At 42.4% G+C, this 21834-nt stretch overlaps 2 protein-coding genes across 5 annotated transcripts in view; both read left to right on the top strand.

The window, feature by feature from the left end:
- The first annotated feature begins 1462 nt into the window (after nucleotides 1–1462).
- tbc1d19 (TBC1 domain family, member 19) lies at nucleotides 1463–17274 on the top strand. Of its 2 annotated transcripts, XM_084343935.1 has the most exons (21): nucleotides 1464–1678; nucleotides 1835–1907; nucleotides 2030–2075; nucleotides 4140–4215; nucleotides 4384–4458; nucleotides 4778–4841; nucleotides 5698–5744; nucleotides 5838–5948; nucleotides 6123–6195; nucleotides 7150–7188; nucleotides 9433–9545; nucleotides 10816–10890; nucleotides 11356–11418; nucleotides 13002–13086; nucleotides 13273–13317; nucleotides 13722–13754; nucleotides 13896–14005; nucleotides 14103–14194; nucleotides 14763–14878; nucleotides 14997–15067; nucleotides 16033–17274. In XM_084343935.1, exons 1-21 carry the CDS (start codon nucleotides 1511–1513, stop codon nucleotides 16105–16107), a joined length of 1650 nt encoding a protein of 549 aa, XP_084200061.1. In that variant the 5' UTR covers nucleotides 1464–1510; the 3' UTR covers nucleotides 16108–17274. The 2 variants fall into 2 exon arrangements, with proteins under 2 accessions (XP_084200060.1, XP_084200061.1); XM_084343934.1 differs by having other exon boundaries at nucleotides 1463–1678; nucleotides 13722–14005.
- Nucleotides 17275–20906: 3632 nt separating this feature from the next.
- Nucleotides 20907–21834, top strand: part of stim2b (stromal interaction molecule 2b) — a 45610-nt gene continuing 44682 nt past the window's right edge. For 2 of the 3 annotated variants that reach the window (XM_084344972.1, XM_084344971.1), the window contains exon 1: nucleotides 20907–21211. In XM_084344972.1, the coding sequence (XP_084201098.1) occupies nucleotides 21135–21211 (77 nt within the window). In that variant the 5' untranslated portion in view covers nucleotides 20907–21134. Of the gene's footprint in view, nucleotides 21719–21834 lie in introns of all 3 variants that reach the window. The other variant, XM_084344973.1, reaches the window with a different exon arrangement.

The following is a 21834-nucleotide window of genomic DNA, read 5'->3' as shown; positions in this document are numbered from 1 at the left end:
TGTTGTGACCTGTTATTGATCAGAGCAAGAGATGACTGGCCCATTGTGTGAAAAACTAGGTGGAAGTTGCATCACAAAATAAACCTCAAACCCAATTCAGCTCAGTTTACATCACTTAACACAACAGTGTCCATAACCTGAATTGTATTGAGTCTTTACTTAAAGGTGCAATATGTAAGAATTGGCCTCCTGTCAAATTCATACTCACAATAAATTGGGGGCAGCATCTCTCCAGAGTAACTGCTGATTGTCGCTAATTGTAGCTGTCGTTAGCTTCTTAGCTCAGTTAGCCGTGCAGCTAGCTGTCCAGACTGGGAGTTTGAGGAACAAGTAGCATGGTAGTTTTGGAAAGGGATGGGGCAGATCTAGTTGGTCAGTTTCATCTGTAACCATGCATTATATTTAACAATCCCATATTGATTTCTTAAAAGACATTATTTTATAGCAGCAGTTAGACAGTTTTTTTTTTTTAAAGCAATTTGGGACCTCGGGGCTTCTTGAGACTTGGATTATGTTGGACTGGCTACCAGAATAGATAAACAGTGTTCTAGGTCCCCAGAACACTGTTTGAAGCTAGAAAGTTGGCAGGGTCCGCCACATATAAACATAGTAAAACATTATGAAATTGTGTTGTCCTTTAAGGTCAGCTTGTTTATTCAGGCATGAAATAGAGAGCGTGTTTATTCAGTTTGTTTGGGCTTACAAAAAAATCAGTCAATGAAGATCTTTCTCTTCTGATTTAAATGTCTTCCCCAAATCTACATAATGCTCCTTAAAATATAAAATATGATGTGAATGTGAGGGCTCACTGTTGGGAGGGTAAACAACAGCACACTCGTCTCTGACCGTCTCTGTTAGACACACACACACATCAGTTACCAAGAATAACAGCATCTTGTGTGTGTGCGTCCTTATTACTACTGTCATCTATGAGTGTGTGCAGGCTCGTTATGTAAGGTCATCTGAGTGAAGAGGCACTCCTGTGAGCTCATGTGATGACTGGGTGCGTGTGTCCTTGTTGAAGTGGAGAAATTCAAAGTCACAATTTTAACATTCACAATATTAATGAGGTAATAAAACAAACTCATAGATATTTATTTTATTCAGTTTATTCAGCCATGAAAACAAAAAGAGTTTGTTTATTTAGTTTGTTGGGTCATTAAAAAAAAAATCTTCTGATTAAAATTTCTTTACCAAAACTACATAGTGCACCTTTAAGTACAATACTTGAGTAAATGTAGTCTACTTAGCTACAACCCCACCACCACTGGTGTTTATCATGTACAAAGAGGGCTTAAATGTAATTTAATGTGTAAAATTCAAACGTTGATTTGTAATATCAAAAAAACACATGATACAAACATTTGTTACACTGGTGTTTTGTTGCTCTGGTGTACCGTCGGAACAGATTTTCAGCTCGGAACCAAAGTCTCCGGCTCTTGTTTCCCCCCAGACCCTCCGTCCTCAGTTGCTAAGTAACCTCTGCAGGGGGCGGCTGCCGCATCGCCGGATGCTACTAGCGTACAAAACATCAAACTGTGCCGTCTCACACGCAAAACTAAGCGCCGAACTGACAAGGAGGATGGACGAGGGCACCGAGTTGTCTCTGACCATCGCTCACATCGTCCAGCGGCTGAAAGGAAGCCATTTACACTCTCAGATAGAGAGACAAGCCAAAGTGAGTACAGGCAGCTAGCATGTGGCTAACGATGCGGAGCAGGTTGCTGTCAATCTCAGAGTTGAATTCCTGCTTCTAGTTTATTTATTTATTTTTATCTTTTATATACTTTAAACTATAACAGCTTCATTTCATTCTTCTCCACGTGTTATTTAGGAGTGTTTACATCAACCTGAGATAAAATTGGAGTCTCTTAAAGAGGATGTGCGCAGTTTTCTCAAAACATCAGGTGGGCACAATATTTACAGCATCTGTAACGCACACACACACACACACACACACACACACTGGCACACCTCACTTCCGGTTGTAATAAAAATGATGTATTGATTTTCTTTCATTGTTTTTTAGGCTGGGAGAGAAAGCTGCAGAATGCAGTGTACAGAGAACTGCATGTGTAAGTTACATTGAATTTAATGCGAAGCACTAGCATGAATAAACAACAAAAAGATGTGTGCAAATGATGCTTTAAATTCTCATTATTCATTTAACTTGCATTGTCCAAATCTGTAAACACACTCAGGAACTTTAAGTGCATATTTCAGGACCCAGTAGGAGAGAAAGAGAAGCTTAGGCAGCTATAAAGCTCATAAAATGTGTAAATTGTCCTTTACTGGAGTGGCTAGCTTGTTAGATATGAAGCAAATGAACCGAACCTTGATTAAGTCAATGGAAAGCACTCCTGAACAGAAGCCTAATGCTTCTGTCTGGTGTGTTTAAATGATGTGACACATTTAAGCACCTCAGGATATTGTTAATTTTTCATTTAAAAGCACACCCATGCTTTCAGCCTGAATCATAAAGTTGTGCACGAATACAAAAAGAGTGGCGTGAAGATTCATCTGTTTGACACTTAACTGCCCACAGATGTAACAGATGCTGTCACCCACTTGGCAGCACAGAGCTCTCCACCCCCTCATCAACACTTAATACTTATCCTCTTGGTCCTTTTATTATTCTTACATCTAAATCAGGGCTGCATACTATGGTAAAAGCACCATACTCCGTCATTTTGACACCTATTATGATAGTTACATGTGGCACGATGAGTGTGAATGATCATTTTTGCATCACCCTTTTCATTTTCACTGACAAAAACTGTTAAAATCACAATAGGATGATACTTGTCAGGGTCTCTGTACTAGACAAACATGTTTCCTTACATCTAGAGTTGAAGATCTGAGGGCCAGGGTATCTCTGCAGCAATGCAGTACTTCATTATAATGATAGAATAGAAAAACTAGCTCACATACATTTATATACACTCATATCAAGAGCTTTCAGAGCCTGTGAGTGATAGACAAGTGCTTCTAAAGTTGATTATGCAGAATGACACTCCCTAATTCATTCAAATACAGTTTATATGTATTGAGGTGAAGCATTGTCATACAAAAATGAAGTTTTATTATTAAAGAATGATTTATTACTTGCACACAGGCTGAGGATATGTGTGTAAGAATTAGGATAAAGCTTATGAAGAGGTAAACGTGCAGTTGTAAAGGTGGTATATGCCTTGATTTTGTCCCTCCTGTCAGTATTATTGGCTTTAAATGTTAACTCCGACTTACTGCATGTACTTAAATTTTCGGGCTGATGCTGATACCAATGTTATCGAACACTTACGACGAAGGTATTCAACTGAAGCAGGATATTTAACAGTTTAACAATAACCTTTTTATCATCTAAAATGACATCAGTGTACTGAAACAGTAAACATAAGTGGGAATTTAATGATTATAAATGACTCAAAGCATTAAAATGTCTAAAAAATCTGCCAAACTGGGCAGCACATACCGTGATACTGATAAATCTGTGTTAGGTGAGTATCAGCCGATAATATCCAGATGTAAGTTCCCTTTATGGTCTCTTTACTAATCTTTAAACCAATCGGCTAAATAAGTTGAGAACTCTTTGAACTTCAATAAACAGCCGTGATAAGTGTCCTCTATTACCTTTGAGGGTAACATCCCCTCGTTGACTCTCGAGGCTCAGACCGCAACATGGGACACTTAATGCTTTGCTTTTAAAGGACGACATATAACACTGACTGATGCCTCCTCGGCCATTAGTCAGCCCTATGTGCTCTTATAGGTGTTTAGATTAGGTTGAACGTTGTTTAACGCACTGAGACCTTGAGTCATTCAGTGTGAGCACGAGGGGGAAAAGACGCGAGGCGATTGCTCTGACTCATCTGGGCTCCATGTGCAGGGCCTGTTTGTAAGAAAAACCTCAACATTTTATTAGCCCTTTTGTTTGACAGCTCACTTCTCTCAAGCACTTGAACGCAGTCCTCTCTGAACGACGTGTTGTTTGTGTTCATAGTGGCTTCAGTCCCTCAAAGCTGTCAGTCTTTTTGTGAAAACACAGCAGCTGTTTTTTTTTGCTGTATTTACTTGATCAACCTTCTTGTGTTGTACCACAACGCTCCTCGCCCCTCTGCTCTTGTGTTTGCTTATTCTAGCCAGCTGCCCCCGAGCCATCCCGCGGCTCCTCCAGAGCATCTCAAAGAGCCGCTGGCCTACATGCGCAAGGCACAGGTCAGTCTGTCCACTCTCATCTCCATCACTCCTCACTTCTACCTCTGTGACTCGTTTTTTTTTTTTGCCTGCCAAATTCAAAGACGTAGACGTATTTGACACAAGGTATCTGAAGCCCAAATGTTTCTGTGTGTGTTTATTTGTATGTGTGTGTGCTCTGTTACACAGGCCAGCTGGGAGAAGCGCGTCCTCAAAAGCCTGAACAGCATGAGCACAGAGCTCGAAGTGCCTCTGGCTCGCATGGTAGCTAAAATATTGTCAATCACAGCTAACGTAGCATAATTACAACAGCTATTCACATTCTCTGGCTTCTCTTTGAGTACAGTGCATCTTATTACCATCGTGGTTGGGTTTAACAATAGCCGAGAGCTAGTTCAGCAATGACTCTGCAGCTGTACGCTGACGATAAACAGGCGCTGCTGTTCTGAATCTGTTTATTTGTACACAGAATGCAAATTTATGACCACAGAACCATATTTTCCGACATGACGATTTCAAGATTGCTCCTGTTTTAGCCGTACGCTTTGTTGAAGTCCTCTCTCTTTCCGCCCCCGCTCCGCAGAGGCCCGCAGGGGAGCAGAGGGAGCTCACCAACAAATGGAACGAGATGGGCACCGATGAACCAGGTCTGAAGACATTACCCAGGGGTTTGGCCCCCGAGCGGTCTGCCTTTTATGAAAGATTACTGTTGATGTGTGTGTACGCTGGTACATCTTTCAGACATTGGCGTATTAACACATCTCTGATACAGATCTACCACTTCCGAGCTTGTTTCTTAACTGGTATTTATCCAGGGAAAGCTCGCTTAGAGACTGAGTTTGACTGGGCAACATCTGACCAGTATTTAGTGTGTTTTCCAGACTCAAACATATGTTAAAGGACATTTTATAAGAGGAATGCATGCAGAATATTTCTATTTTATTTTTGAAGATATCTATTCTCTATTGTTTCGCATACTTCACCTTGAAAACCGTCCCCATTTCAGTACATTCGGCAGTACGTTGACAAAGAATCCCGTGTCCTAACAACGCTATCACAGCTCAGTGGCGTATACTAACATTTAGGATGTGCCGTCCCCCGGCTATAAACACTTTGGACTGCGAGTATAGAAGCTGTCCAGACTCCTTGGACGGAGCTGCGATAACGAGCAGCACCCCTCCTTCCGTCCAAAACCTTAATGTGCCCTCGTTTGGCGGACGACACGGCACTTGAATTTACTGCCGCGTCATAAAGACGGTGGATGAAGTCCCACTTGAAGCCTTTGCTGGTCTTTTGACTTTTGCAGAAGCGGCCAGCTCCGACTGCGTCACAGATGAAGTGTATTCAAGTTCAAGTTGATGAGATTGACTGTATGGTTGGATTCATTTGTGTAGTCTAGGTTTTACAGCTGTTAAATCTGTTTTGAAATTGCATATGTAAACATGGTGTACATGTAGCAGCTGGGATCGGCTAAGATACATAAAAGTCTTTGTATCTCTGCAGATTTAAGTCGCTTTAGGCCTGTCTACGCACCCAAAGACTTTCTGGAGGTAAGCAGAGTTCTTGCACGTCAGAGTTTACAGGGTGAGCTGGAGATTTAAGTAAGAAAAGTGTACCTTGTTATCCTGCGTTATTCTACACAGGTGTTAATCAGCCTGAGGAACCCGAATCACGACAGCAGCGAGGACGTCAGCGTCAGGAGCCACTGGGGTCTCATCCAGGTTCCCCTTAATGTCAGGGACATCCCACAGCTGGTAGGGAGCCATTGTGACTGCTCATGTGTGTGCGTGTCTATCTGCAGGTGTTTTGTCCATTATTGACCTCAATGCATATAACAGCATGTCCTATTAAGCCACTTCAGGAAATGCGCAATAGATGGATATTAAACTGTTGATATCTTGTGGTGTTTTTTCGTGTTAAACTCTCAGAGACGGGCTTACTCAGAGCTGAATCTGACCACAGGGCAGCTGGGGATTGATGACCACGCACACATCCATCCAGGTATATGAAAAGAGCATTTGGCCGTCTTAGCTGAAGGAACAGTTTGACTTTTGTTTGACCGTTTGTTTTCTTTCCGAGTGTTAGGATCAGATGATTGATGCCACTCTCATGTCTGTACGATAAATGTGTAGCTTTAGTTAGAGACTGATTATCTTAGCTTAAAGGCGCATTCTGGTATTTTTAAACCTATGTTTACATATTTTGGGGTGTGAATGACTAATAGGTACATATAGTTTTGGAATTGGTCCAGTAGATAGCTTAGCCTGCAGCCACGGCATGGGCTTTAATGGCTGCAGTCTAATTCTTTGGGGCAAAGTACGTCCACTAAAGGTGCTTGTTTTTGCCACTGACAGGCTGTGATGTTATTATAAGCACCTGACAACATTATAGAGAAGATTCCTACAGAAATAGACCTTTTGTTATTGAGTATTTTAGAGGAAGACAGCAGGCCCTGGTCGCGGCTGCTGGCTGAGGCGATCTTCTGGACTGTTTGTAAAACATTTTGTACCTAGCTCGTCTTTTACACACCAAAATATGGAAACACAGGCCCCCGGGATTCTCCTTGAACACAAGGACTGGAAACAGTGAGCTTGGCCCCGTTCAAAGCTGATAAAACGAACCTTTTATTTTGGCAGTAATGAATCAGAAATACTCTGTAATGAATGTGTTTACCGAATGAACAGCGGGGTTAACCGGTGTGTATAACACTCCGGCCCTCATATCAGCCTGTGTTTCTCTCCTGCGACTCATGGCTGCCTGGGTTTCCTCAAACTGTATCTCTGTTAAGTCCAGATATTGACATTGTTACAGTCTGGTGTTCAGGCTTGAAATAGAATCATATCCACAGTCTCTGTGTTTGTAAATCAAACTGATAACATTAGCTTGAAAGACTGAGTCATTACCAGACGATCATTGACGCGTCTGTTTTGTTCTTTTTTTCTAATCCCTGCGCAGACTTGTTTGAAAACGAGTATGTTCAAATCGGGAAAAAAGGTTAGTGTTTTTATTGTTTAACTGTCTGCAAATGCTTTTTTTTGTTTTTCTAATCTTTTAATTGACTCATTTACTCTATGAGTAGATCTAGATTAAGGCCCAAGCACCCAACGCAACATGGATTTCATCAGTATTGACTCTCTTTAACCTGATATTAAGTCAATGAGCTTGTCTTCTGTCTATCTGCGGTGTGTTATGTAGTTTTGAGTTTCATATTGTGCTTAATTTAGACCATTAAAGATTTGGATTTATTTTTACTTTAAAGAGTCTCTTTCTGGAGGTAAGTATCAAAAAATCTATTCGTATCCATCTCTTCTCTTTAAGAAAAAAACCTGAAAGAGAGGGACAAATACTTATTATAGGCACTGCTATAAAAAGTTATGATGAGTAAAGATTTTCTGAAGATACATTTAATCATATATCGAGTTGTTACATTCACTTGCTGACTGCATATTCCCTCCGCACTCTCAGGTGCCTTAATCGGCCTGAGACGCGCTTTAACTCTTATCTCACTGCTCTGCTATGAACCCGGCGTAAACACCGACCTTATAATGGACACCAATCAGACATCAATCGACAAGGAGCTTAAAAACACCAACTCGATTTTATATACACAGCCACAAGACCGTGGACCACTATTTCACCCTCGGTCGGCTGCCGAGCTGCGAGTTGTATTCCAGGCCAAGTGTTAAGTGCGCTCGAATAGGAAATTTAAGAGCCGAGGAGTGCGTTTGTTTATGTTATGACTGGCCAGCACCTTAAGTCAAGGGCCGTGTGTTTTTGGCTACTGTCACAACAGAGATTTAGGGTAGAGTGGACATGTGGGAGAGATTGTTGAGTGTTTTCAGGAAAGTTATGTAATAATTAACCATTATGGGAACGTCTGCGTTATGATTTTTTATTGTTTATAAGTTTTCTGAAGGGGCAGAATGAAATTGTGAACCTGTGTGTACATTTGAGCGTGGATGCTATGCTGCGGCTCACCCACTCTCTTAGATTTTTAATAGACATATTTGTAGTCCCCATTGAAGGATGTTTTAGTTTAGCTCTAATGGAGGTCACGCTTTCCAAGTTTTCTTGGGAAAAAAACAAACCTCTTACCAGTTTAAGAATTGTACCGCCTGCTTGTTGTCGTGCAGGTGTTCATTTTCTCAGCTGATTCAGTTGGCCCGGTCCCAGTTTGGATGACTCCGCCGTTTGTACACATTATGTCATTCTGGCCATTTCTGTTGATTCTTGTTGGTCAGATGCATTCTTGGTTGGCAAGGCAAAGCTCAGGATTTATTCTGTCTTCCTCCAGTCTTTTTTTTTTTTTTAGCGTTATAGTTTGTCTTCAAAGTGAGACTACACAAGTGACAGTAATGGGATAATGCTGGATGTTAAAATGCTCTGTGGCAGCAGCACAAATAGAGTCATAAAGTCAGTTAAACTACAAAATTGACCACATTTTTGTCTGCGTTAGCCGCTGTAAGCTACTGGTCAAACCCCTCTGTGTATTGAACTGAACAACGATATGTTTTACTGCATATGAATGAAACTTTTTGTGGTCAAAGTGTAGCTTTAAAGGTTGACTACGTAGCTTGTAGGGGGATTAAGGGGAAGAAATTGAATATAATATTCATAATTAATGATTTCATGAGTTAATAATCACTCGAAGATTCACTGGAACTGGGCGGGAAAACGAGGGTGGGACAAAATGTGCTTGGTCCTCACTGCCAGATGCCAATAAATCCTGCAGACTGGACCTTTAAAATGTAATGGAAGACTGGATATGGCAAGAACTGGCAAGAAGAATCCAGTGAGATTTTACGATTAGGAGATGGTTAGCCTCACTTAGCATATTGACTGATCACAGGGGAAACAGCTCGCCTGGCTTGGTTCAAAGGTAGAGAATCCACCCACGAGCGCCTGTAAAGCTCACTGATTAATGTTACGTCTCGTTTGTTTGCACAAGTGGTGGTTTTTACAAGGTGAAGTTTGTGCCAGAGTATTTCTTGGCATGACTTCCTGGAGTCTCCTGGTGAGGTTGCCAGGCAAGCAACAGAGACTCCACACAGTAACTGAGAAATTGTCTGGTGGATTTTTTTTTTATTACCCTTCACACCGAGCCATGCTAGCCGTTTCCCTCTGCTTGCAGTCATTATGCTAAGATAAGCTAATCCTAGCTCCAGCTCCTTTCTGCCTTTATGTCTCATGCACTGCTTTCTATTGTTCCCTCTAACTTTTTGTCTCTTTTATATCCAGTGGTTATGGAGCAGGACAGTGCGGCAGCGCAGCAGTACAGCAGGCAGGGCTGTCCCACTGGGCTCCGGGCGGACCTCTGGGCCCTCATCCTTAACTCTACTAACCAGCCACAGGTACTAAATGCACACACACGCACAAACACACAGCCGCTTTACATGCTGCCGATGGCTGTCAGTGTTATGACACAGCCAGCATGCGCACACAGCTGCCGTGATTCCCAAACTGTATGTTTACTACGAGGCTGCAGTCATTTTCACAGTTAGCGGCTGGGTATGTTTTTGTTTCAGTGGAGAATTCTGACTGCATTGTTCGTTTGTATGTTTGGATTCACACTGTATAGTAAAAAAACAACATATGGGACACCAGCTGACCTACGGCCTCTATATAATCTGCGTATTAGCCCCCTGGATTGTTTATCTTAGCTCACTGCGGCTTGTCCCGTGTGTACAAATGCTAAGATAATCAAATGCTGGCGATTCAGCTCAGTTAGCCCAAACAGAGCAGCCGCCCGCCTGTGTGGCAAAGCGCTGTGTAAACGCTGCAGTCCAGAGTCTCCGGTTGAGGCCAAGTCGATAAAACAATGCTTGTGATGGGAAGATTGATTTCTGAGGGAGAGTTACGGGGATCTGACCGAGGCCTGCAGAGTGTTAGCATGTGCTGTGGATGGCGCAAGGGCAAACACATTAAACAGTCAGAGTTGGCTCAGGACAGTATGTGAACCGTCTCAGTATTTGTTCCAGTTGGTGCTAAATTACGTAACCTGCTGACTGCTAAATAATCCTTTTGTCACAGAATGCCTTAGTTTGGGTGCCATCTTGCCTCATTATAGGTAGATTTCTTTACAATTGCAGCAGTAGTCAACCCTAACGTCCAAGATATATCATGAATTTTTAGCAAGACCTATTTAAAGTCTCCTCCACTGATGCTGTCCACATCACCGTGACCGTTTCAATGTTCTACCTCAGCTGTCAAAATGACCATCCCTGTTTCCGTTCTCCTCACATCCTTCCGCAACGCTGATCGCTGCCAAGGCGCTTCACAGCCGTCACAGAAGACATTTTTATCGCTCCGTCCACCCTCTCGCCTGTTCTTCGGTTCATTTATGATAAGCCGTCTCAAACCGGAGACACCTTTGAGTTTAACCATGTGGTCGGAAACATGATAGCCATCCGTCAAGTTTGGTGTAATCCCCCTGTCGGCGCTGTCAGAACACGTAAAGTCGATTTAGCAGCGTTTGTAAAGGCGGATATTTATCCTATCATATTTATCACTGGAACTTGCATTATAGGATTAACAGCAAGTCATAAACAAACATTTTGTCAACAATTTAATGTATCAACAAGACCACACATGCAGTTTACGTTGGGCTCTCTGCTGTTTCAGGACGTGATGCATTATGAACAGCTCACGGCTGGAGTCATCCAACATGACCTGCTGGTGGACAACCTCATCTATAAGGTACACTCCTCTACACTGTCACTGTTTATGAAGCAGCATGGCCAAGACGGACCCGTGAATTATAAAACAAATACCAGCGTTCCCACTAATCCTTGAAATCCTTGAAACTTTGTGAATTTTAGGGGGGAGAAATCAAGGCCTTGAAAGCTTTTGAAAATAGACACAAGTGCCTGAGTTTATATATTTCATACAAGAATAGAAATTGAAGTTCTTTGGATATTTTTTTTCCCACATTCAAGCCTCTCTCTGTTTTTACTTGTTGTCTGCGAGTCCTTGAATTTGATTTTCAAGAAGGCGTGTGAACCATGAACGACTGAAAGCTTTGGTTTTTCTGGTAAACTTAGGACTCCCATCACCAAAATATTTGTCCCGCTTCACATAAACCTTGATACTAAAGTTATCTGGAAACATATAGCCGTAACATTTACTGTACGTTTTCCCTTCGATGTTTGCCCTGCCCTCCAGGATGTGAAGCTCACCGCCAGTAATGACGACTACTACTTCGTGTTTGAGGATTTCCTCTATCAGGTAGGATCAACTCTATATATCCACCACTAAATGAGCCACAGTTACAAGCAGAGTTCGGGAGAAAAACAGTTATTATTTATTAATGTTCAGCACAATCTCGGTGCAGTTAGATTTGAGTTTATTTAAAGTGGCAGGAAAATATAAGCAAACCTCCCGAAACTTTCTTACTGGTGCTCGGAAATATGTGATATCACAAAGCAGTGGGGCTGCAATGGAAAGGTTTATTTTTATTATGGATTAATCTGACAGTTATTTTGAAGATGTCAAGTAATTACAAAAATAGCTCCCTCAATTTTCCAGAGAAAAATGACGACTTCAACAAAAAACAGCAAATTCTTACATTTAAGAAGCTGAAACCAGCAGATATTTGGCATTTTTGCTTGAAAAACGACTGAAACGATTAATCGATTATCAAAATAGTTGGTGCTCCAACAAATACAAATACAAATTAAGAGGAATAATCCTTTGACTTCCTTAAACATTCAAACTCAGAGAACAGTTTCTGCGGGACAACATTCCTCTTTACTTACATTTATACAGACGAGGATGTGAGCTGTTATTATTCTCTGGTAGTCGCTGATCTGTTTGCCTTTTGCGCTCAGCCGATAAACCTGTATATACACTCGGCAACCGGTTTATTCAGCAGCTGTTAACATGTCGTGCTCCTCTGTGACCAGCCGATGAGTACACAGGCGTTGCAGGAACAAAGCTCCAGTATCACTGTCAATATTGGCTTCTGGTAAACTCACTACCAGGCAGTGAAAGAATCCGCTCGCTGTGGGGCGAGCGTGGATTCACGCAGGTGGCGTTGAAGTTTTTAGGAAGTAATTCCCCATAAATGTTAGAAGAGGAGTCACTGATTGTGAAATACTTGACCGATATAGATGTTTTTATATGTCCCCAACTGATTAGGTTCCCTGAATAACAGAGTTAATACAAAGTAAAATGCCTTTCTGGTCTTTGAGACTACACGAAAGAGATAAAAACCCATACTGAGCTGTGACATCAAGGGGAAAAAGACTAAATTAATCTACTTTCTTTCATCTCTTTCTAAAAGTTTTCTAAAGATACGCAGCAGGTACACTTAAAGGTCATACAGAAGACAGTGTAGACACATGCTATAATCCTCTTTTTGTAGTCTTGAACAAATGGCTGCCGATCTCATTTTTGCCCTGACAGATTAGTTTTCCACCCGATGTAATTCATCTGAAGTGGCCTGTAGGAAATGAAATCTGTCCTCGAAAAAGGCACAGAAATGGGACTGTGATGGAAAGCGCTCCTACTTATACAGTCATTTTGTGAAACAAGAAGCCACTCAAGGCTCCGTTACCGCCTGCTTCAGTACATCCTGGATGATAGCTCCAGGTGGGCTGGGTAATAGCATTCTACCTCAAGAGGAAGAACTGCAGCTCAAGGTCATCACTGGATCAGGGAAAAAGAAGAAAAAGTGTATAAATCACGGTCTCCGTTGGATACTATTACAAAATCACAACATTTGAGCATCTGTAAACTGTAAAACGAATCCAGTATCAATTACACTTATCTCTAGTTTATCCAAATAAACCAAATGTGTGTGTTCCCAGGTGTTGCTGTGTTTCTCTCGGGACACGGCCGTCTTGGACCACTTCAAATACAACAGTGCCACTCCACCCAAATCCTACATTCAAGGTGAGACGATGTCCACTTCAACAAGGGCACACGCGCCCAATCATCGCGGGAGTGCCTCTTCACTCAGACGACCTTACACGACGAGTCCGCACACACTCATAGATGACAGCAGTAATAAGGACGCACACACACAAGATGCTGTTATTCTTGGTTACTGATGTGTTGATGTTTGGGTGTGTTCAACAGGGAAGGTCGGAGAAGAGGGGTGTTCTGTTGTTTATCCTCCCAACGGTGAGCCCTCACGTTCACATCACATTTTATATTTTAAAGGGGCATTATGTAGATTTGGGGAAGACATTTTAATCAGAAGAGAAAACAAAATGGACAAATTCTCTTTGTTTTCATGACGGAATAAACTGAAGAAACAAACTGACCTTAAAGGACAACACATTTTCATTCAGTTTTACTTTGTTTATATGTGGCGGACCCTGCCGCCTTTCAAGCTTCACACAGTGTTCTGGGACCTTATTTTCCTTCTGAGTTTGTATCATCACCTCATTAATATTGTGAATATTAAAAGTCTTAGTTTGAATTTCTTCTCCAAAACTACTTATATAGTTTTTTTTTTTGTTATCTCAAAAATATCTGTTGCTTATGTCTAATAAATGTTCATGCGTGTCAACTTGTTTAAACAGGTGTGATCCCTTTTCATGGCTTTTCAATGTATGGTGAGTTCATTTTGCACCTGTTAACCTTCAGTTCTCATACTAAACTTGTAGGAGGAACCCTGCGAGATCAATGTATAACATTGAGTGTGTGTGTGTGTGTGTGTGTGTGTGTGTTTGTGTGTGTGTGTTTTTTTCCCACAGTGGCACCTTTGTGTTTCTTGTACAACGAGCCGTCCAAGCTGTACAGCGTATTCAGGGAAATGTACATCCGCTACTTCTTCAGATTGCACTCCATCTCCTCCTCTCCCTCGGTGAGCTCCCTGGTTTTTGTATACGACTGCTTAAACACGCAAATCAATCTGTTTGTGTGTTTACGTCCGTACGTCTCATGCACACGTGCTCCTGCAGGGTATCGTGTCTTTGTGCCTGCAGTTCGAGCGGCTGCTCCAGACCCACCTGCCTCAGCTCTTCTACCACCTCCGACAGATCGGGGCGCAGCCGTGAGTACACGCCGCTTCATCCTCTTGTCTTTGGGGTCCTGTGCAGCCCATCAGTAAGGTGCCGTACCAAAACTATAGAATTACAGACATAAGCCCTAAGTGTAATTCACCAACAGACATAAGCAGTTACAGTAAGATTGATTTTAGTCCACAGAGTCACGTTGTCTTTATGATAGCATCTCTACCTTGTCCAGGTCCATAGAGGTCATTTGTTCATTTTGAATAAAAGAGCCATAAAACAGCCATTCTTGCTTTTCATACAGCATTTCTGTCCATTTCTATTCACATCATTAAAACTAAATCATTTCTATGTCTATGTATTTCTGCCTATATATTAATACAGTGTGAGAATCATGCAAACACTTCACACAGACACACATCTTATTTTTGCAATGAGCTACTGCCATCTTGTGGTGAATTACTGGATTACAGTTTCCTAATCAAGAAAACCAAACATATCTGTGGTTATTTAAAAGTTGTCGGAGTATTATTTTTCCTCATTGTAGATCTCACGCTCTGGCAGCCCTCCTTTAATGAGTCGAACACAAACGGATGTTTTTGTCCCCAGGCTGCGTATCGCCTTTAAGTGGATGGTGCGGGCCTTTTCTGGCTATCTGTCCACCGACCAGCTGCTTCTCCTCTGGGACCGAATCCTGGGATATGACTCACTGGAGGTAGTCGCGGGTAAGAGACAGCCACTTTTCTCTCTCTTATTCCAGTCTCTTCTTTCCCCCACATGCCATCCTTCACTTCTTCTGTATTTCTTGTCCGTCGCTCTCTTAACACCCCCCTCCTCCTCCAGTCCTGGCGGCAGCTGTGTTTGCCTTCCGGGCCGAGAACCTGATGGAAGTGACGTCACTGGCCTCAGCTGAGGTACGTCTGTCTCACATTATACTTGTGTGTGTGTGTGTGTGTGTCTGAAACTCTTATGCCAGTCCTCTGCCTGTAGCCCTCACATACTCCTGGAAGGCTGTAAATAGCTGTTGATGAGCAGCCAGTACCAGTAACCTAGTCTTCTGCATGCACATGTCTGGAAAAAAAACGGCTGGCTGGACACTTAAGAAGAACCCTCACCCTCTTTACCCCGCCCCGGCAACCCTCCCCGACTCCTCTGCCGCCATATCCCATCAGAGCTGCTGTTCTTCATTCTGCAGCTAGACGGGTGCATCCTCTATTAGCGTCTGCACCCTCACTCATGTTGCATTGTTACAGTAACCAGTCATGTAATTCTCGCACATGCTCGCACTGTGTACCGCTCCCATACTGCGATCCCACTATCATATGACCTGAAACCAGGAGTAAATCATACGATGACTCGCCTCACCCCCTGTTCTCCCCCCTTCCCCTGAGGGTGAGGGGGTTGAACTACAATATGACGCACCGGGGCGACAGGCTGATCCGCCCGTCTAAGATGCTAGCCGGCACTATTTGCTTGCTCATTTACCACCTGCCCCAGAGGAGAGAGGAGATATCATAACATACTGCTCCTTATCTTATATTTAGACGCTCAGGCCCAGCGTTGAAATTTAAAACCTTGTCTCTGAACATGATAGGGTCCCTAAATTTAATCTCCCACCCATCCCAAAAGGAGAGAGCGGGGAGCGGTGTACTCTCAAGCGAGGATTGTCGCTTCCCTGGGATCCTGCATCATCATTATGCACGGCGTTCTGTAGGGTGCTTTTTTTAAATCTTGAAATATGTCTCCTGAGACGGCGGGGGGAGGGGTTTGCTTGCTTTGGAGCCCTTCTCGTGGGCCATGGTGAGATGACTGCGGTCAGGAGGGGTGTGGATTTAAAAGACACATCTCATTTGTGTTTTTTTTTACACTCACGCTGCAGGCCGTCCTCGCCGACCTTTCAACCCTGAAGGTCATGCCGCTCATCCAGATCTTTCTGTTTGCCACCGCCATCTGAGGAACATGGAGGACGACTACAATAATGCCACTTTGCGACGCCATAACCACGCCGACACGCCAGGCTACAGTGTGACATATCAAGCATTAATAAAACACTTCATCTTGCAACCAAAAAAGCCAAACCTCTTTTTAGCATGGATGCACCATGAATAGTGAATCCCCCATATCATGTAAGTAGATATTAAACAGTATGTAAGTATAGCCTACACACCAGTAAGGTTAAACTAACCTCCTTAAGCCATATGCTCCGCAGGAAAGACGATCCGCGCAGCAGCGCCGGGATCAGCTGAGTAGCTCATTAGTCGACGAGTTGCATGAAGCAGTAATTGTATTGCGATAGGAGAGAACAACAGCTACGTCTCCAAGCTTGGCTAATGAAGTGTTAATTAGCCGTTGCAATTTATCCCGCGCTGGAGCTCCTGCTTGTTTTAACACTATTAGATAATGCTGCTGCTGATGGAGGAGAAGATCGGAGGCATTAGCCAGCGTGTTGACAGAAACAGTCAAAAGGCGCAACTTATATGAGTAGAAGCTGCTGTGTGTGCACATAATTTATGTTATTTATGAAAAAAATGTGTAATGCTGCACTTTCAAAGGGACATTTAGCACCTCCAGTGCCAGTATTTATTTAGTTTCATTATGAACATTTTAGATTGTTTTTTGAATTATGCATTTAATCCCTGAATGTATTCACCTATTTTATAAAAAATGTAATGTATGTCACTTTTGATTTAAATGCAATCAAATCATTTTTTTTATTGTCTGCACAGCAAGGGAAGACTCACACAGAGAACAGCTGCCTGGATACGTAAATGTCTCTATTTTATATATTACAGGGATATACAGAGAATGAAAAAATGTGTTTCCGTCCATTTGTCTGTATAGCCCTGCGATATATGAAATAGAGACATTTAAAATCCGGATGGAAGTGCCGGTCCTCCCTTGCTGTCCTATAACTTTTTGCTTGACTACAGCACCAGAGAACAAGACAAGCAAAGAAATGTTATTTTTAAGCCACAGCTCAACCCATGCACACCATTCCTTTACAACATAACAGTATTCTTTGTCCGTCGATGCCAACGCTTTTCATCCAGCACATCTGAATGTTTATTGTACCCTCAAATAACACTTTTCCTTTTTAAATAAAATGAAGTTTTTTGTTGAATCGCTTCCTCTGGGTTATTGTGTAAAAGACTCACAACTTGAAATGTTTGACAGCTTTTTAATCGGGCCTCAGCACGTTGACGTCTTTCCTGCTCCTTAATTGATGTTTTCTCTCGGTTTATGTGTCAGGGTAAATATTTAGATAGGGTGTGCTGTATTTTGGAAGCTCACTGAGACAGTAAATGACAGGTAGCAGCACTGAGGGACTTGACTGTCTGCTGCCCCCCTACTCCACCCTCCGCTGCCCTCCGCCTACATGTAGCATCTGCTCTATTCCTCCCTCGTTGTTGGCTGCCGTCCTCCTTGGTGCCCCCTCCGCGGGCTTGTATCGAATTATGCTGTTCTTCTCTTTCGTCTCTCATGCTGCATCTGCCACCTGTTTACTAGGACTCCCACGGCTTTTATCATGCCCGCCCCCACCTCCCAGAAGTCTGTTCCTCCTGAGACAACTATTACCTGCTGCGTTGTTCACTCACACAGAGGTCCCTCCTGGTGGCTGGTGGGCTGCGTTGCGGGGAGATGTGCCTTCTGTCCGTCAACGCTCTGAGGCTGTATCGAGTGTTTGGACAGCAGTACGTAGCTTGTTCTTGCTACATGTTCTTGTTACTGATGACACAACCATTTTGAGTTGAAATTTGTAACCATATCAAATTTAAAAGTACAAAGAGACAGTCATTTGAAAGATAAATTCACCGCAAACATGAAGATTCGGTCATTATCTACTCACCCCCATACTGATGGAGCATCACAGCAAAACAGCATTGCAGTGTTCTCCTTAAATACAGAAGCAGGTGGGGACTTGTTTTAAAATGTGAAAAAACAACAAAACAAAATGGCTTCACACATCTCATCGAGTCTTCAGGGAGCCCCAAGATCCCAAATTGATTTGACAAGATGTTATTTATACTTTTTTTTTAAAGCTGAAATCTTTACTATAGCTGCTATGCATAAAGTGTTAGCTCCAGAGATGTTTTGTGGACTACGAAACTTCTCCTGACTTTCCATGGACATGAGTATTGACTGAATTTTTATTTTTGGGTGAACTTATCCTTTAAAGTGGGGGTGGCCAAGCATTTTCCCTTGGAGGGCTAAAACTGAAACTGGTGGGCCAAAAGCAAAAACTAATTTTTATTGTATCGATGCAAAATGGCACTCGGATCCCGAGATCACATGGGTCTCTCCATCCACTATGCTTAGATCATAAAGAAATATTTAAAATGAGGGATCCCAAATATTTAAGCACTTCTACCTCACAAAAAAATGACAAAAACAGTCATTTAAAATATAAATATTTAAAAACGTTTTCATAAGAAACATCTGTCGGGCCAAATAAAACCGTATGGTCGACCAAATTTGGCCCACGGACCACACTTTGAACAGGCCTGCTTTAAAGGTATCAAGAAAAGATTAAGAGTAAGTCCTAAGAATTCAAATCATGCAACACTGTGAAAATGCTTGATCTCCAGTGAAACCTAAATTTAATTTAAGATCACAAGATTAGTGACAGTAAAAATAGAAGAAGTTCAGTGTGCAACCACATGAAACGGAGGCCAAAGAGGAAAAAGAAAAGCTTCCTCACACCGCCGAATACCAACTGTTGGTAGAAGCAAAGAAAAAAGTGTATTAGCAAAACAGTAAGAAACTTGGGCAGGTTATGTCAGTGAGGGATCCCAGACCAGGACACTTGAGCATGAAATAAAGCATAAGTAATGTCACCTGACACTGGAGTCTGTAGGTCCTCACTTTACTGTAAGCAACGTAGTCTGTCTTTTTAATCCTGGTCTGTCTCACGGAACAGATGGAACAGATGTGCTGCTTTAATGAATGCTGCTGTATAAACAAGTCTCTGAAGGCACGAAAAAAGATGTTCACTACTCTATTTTTATTTCGACTGATCTAAATTAACGTTCCATTAACAAAATCTTCACAATCTAGTGGTCTGCTTTGTATTTGTCGGGGCATTGACATGGAGACATCAAGTGTTGTTTTAACACCAGGAAGCAAATTTCATAATATTTAAATGAACATCTACCAAATTTGCATGGGATGGCTCTGACAGTCCCCAGGCATCCTCTATGGGAAACCCTGGCTTTACAGAAAAACATGGTCATGGGTAAGTATGGAAGTCCATTTGTGACTTTGGTAATAGTAGGTGACAAACAAAAAAAAAAGACTTGGAAAAAAAATTAGTTTAAAGTTTTTGAAATTGGCAGAATTGCCCCACTGTCAAATTCATACTCCAAACAAATAGGGGGCAGTGTCACACCTGACAGCTAACTGCTGATAACTGTAGCTGCCGTTAGCTCAGTTAGCTGTACAGCTAGTGGCCCTATTCATCGAGTAAAGGCACCTGTATGGTATGAATGTTAGTCAGTCAAGTGAATTTTATAGGAAATTGTTGATTATCAGGGATGTGGGTTGACACATGTGCAAGTTAAATATAATGCCAAGCCATGTCAAAACTGTTATTTCTTGATTTTCTGGATTATTTTAAGTTAATAAATGTTTTGAACTAGGGGTGTGGAAATATTGTTACAGTCACTTTAACAGTGAAAACATATATTGATATCTTGTTAACAATACACACATGATAATATCGTCTGAATAATCCAGTAAAGATGTGAAGTTGTTTATGCCTTTTCACGAGGAATTGAGTAGTTGAGTAGCCCTCGTTTTAACTTATATTCTTACATACAAAAAATGTATTTGACAAACTGCTGTTTCCAATCCTTTTTACTGCACACAACATGTTGGTAGATTCTTTACATTTACACAAGTCATTCTTTTTATTAATCATTCTTTAAAACACACCCAAATTACACACTATTACTTAAAGATAATAAACCTCATCTTAATTAATTATTTAGCTGCTGTCTCAGATAACAGCCACTAGAGTAATAGATGGATGGATGCAAGTGCTGTTTTATTATTATTAGTATCAGTAGTAGCCTAGTATTGTGGGGACATAGATCATTATAATTTATTATAGGTGGTAGTAGTAGTGGTAGGGGATCAGGTAGGGGTACTTCCACTTATAAAATAAATAAAATAAATGGCAGGGGCTTCAAAGTAAAAGAAATGGCTAAATGCTACAAAAACACCGGGATTATCCTTTAACGTCCCTTTAATTCCCGCCGTCTGCGTCTTGAAAAGAGTCAGGAAATCAGCCAATCAGGCTCTGCCATGTTGGGACACTCCAGCCAATGGGAGCGCTCTGCGGGGAGGAAAAACTTGCATGGCTCGTGAGTGTGTAAGAACAATGAAGCGGGTATCATCTGCGTGGACATAAATTAAAACCCGCAAAGTTTCTGAGGGGGCTTCCTCAGCTGTGGACGCGGTCGGCGGGGGGCATGTCTCATCTCAACCGGGCGGACACCAGCGCATGTGTGAGCCGGCTACCGCGGCGTGAAACCCGGCGTGGCGTGGAAAACGAAGCCCCGCTGAATTTCTGTAACAAACAAACAAAACAAATGCCGGTGGTGGTGCACGCCTTCAGTCTGCGGGGGCCCAATTAAACCCCGCACATCTCCCTCTCTCCTCCTGATGTCAAACCCATTTTGCATGCTGACTTCCGCCCCGCTTGGCTCCCTCCCCTCCCCTCTCCCCCCTCCCTCCCTCCCTCAGTCTGTCCGCATCAGCCGGCGAGCAGCTAATATGACAGGAGGATACAGTATCACGGCGGAGCCCCGAAGAAGCTGACTGAAAAACTTCATTTGGAAAGTAGGCGGATGTCGTGTGCGGTCGATATAGGTCGGAGACGGATTAGGGGAAACGGAGGAAGACGCCGCTGTGTTTTTTGATGCGATGGGATTTGCTACTTTCGCGTGAAGAGGCGGACCCACGAGACGCTGCGAGTTCAATATGCTGAAGCTGTCCCCGGTGTTTGTGTACTGTACGTGGAAGTACACACACTGTTTTCTTCACACTCGCAGGCCTGCGTGAGGATTTTTTTTTTTTTAAACACAGCACCTTGTTGTACTTGTAGCTCACGGATACCTTACAGTAGAGCAGCTAGTTATTTTTATTGTGTTTTTTGGAGAAAGGGGATTCCTTCATATTTAGGGCTCGCATGTGCCTCGCGCTCCTAGCTTACTTGGTTTTCTTGTGTTAGCTTGTTTTTTTTGTTAAATTGGTACATTTTGATATGGGGGTTCGGCGTGTGGCGCGCAGCGGTCACCCCTCTGAAGCAGCCAGTAAAGCCATTAGAGGCTATTAGAGTTGTTTTATCTGAACGGGGTCCTCTTTCAGAAGTAGTTTCGGGCTCGTCGGTGACCCACCATGAACTATCATCTCGTGGGTGTTTTTCACGCTCCTGTGAGGTTTGGTGACGGCAATGTCTGCTCGTGTTTTAGCCGTTAGCCGGTAGGTTTTGCAAACTGAGTCGGACTGCGGGATTTTTTTTTAATTTATTTATTTTTATTTTTTAAAGTTGGTGCATTTTACAGGTGACACCACGCATTTCTTACTCCATTTAAAAAAAAAAAAAGACTTAATTATTTATTTATTTTTTTGACTATCATTATTTTCTGTCGGGATCCCCCCTCTCTCTCCTCCTCCACCT

Source organism: Pagrus pagrus, assembly GCF_965226575.1.
Source record: "Pagrus pagrus genome assembly, chromosome: 22".
Lineage (NCBI taxonomy): Eukaryota > Metazoa > Chordata > Actinopteri > Spariformes > Sparidae > Pagrus > Pagrus pagrus.
This window is presented reverse-complemented; position numbering and strand designations above follow the sequence as displayed.

Coding starts and splice junctions, on each gene's coding strand:
- tbc1d19 (XM_084343934.1), top strand. CDS start 1,511: ATGCTACTAGCGTACAAAACATCAAACTGTGCCGTCTCACACGCAAAA. Junction 1,679..1,834: donor AGATAGAGAGACAAGCCAAA/GTGAGTACAGGC, acceptor CGTGTTATTTAG/GAGTGTTTACATCAACCTGA. Junction 4,459..4,777: donor AAGTGCCTCTGGCTCGCATG/GTAGCTAAAATA, acceptor CCCGCTCCGCAG/AGGCCCGCAGGGGAGCAGAG.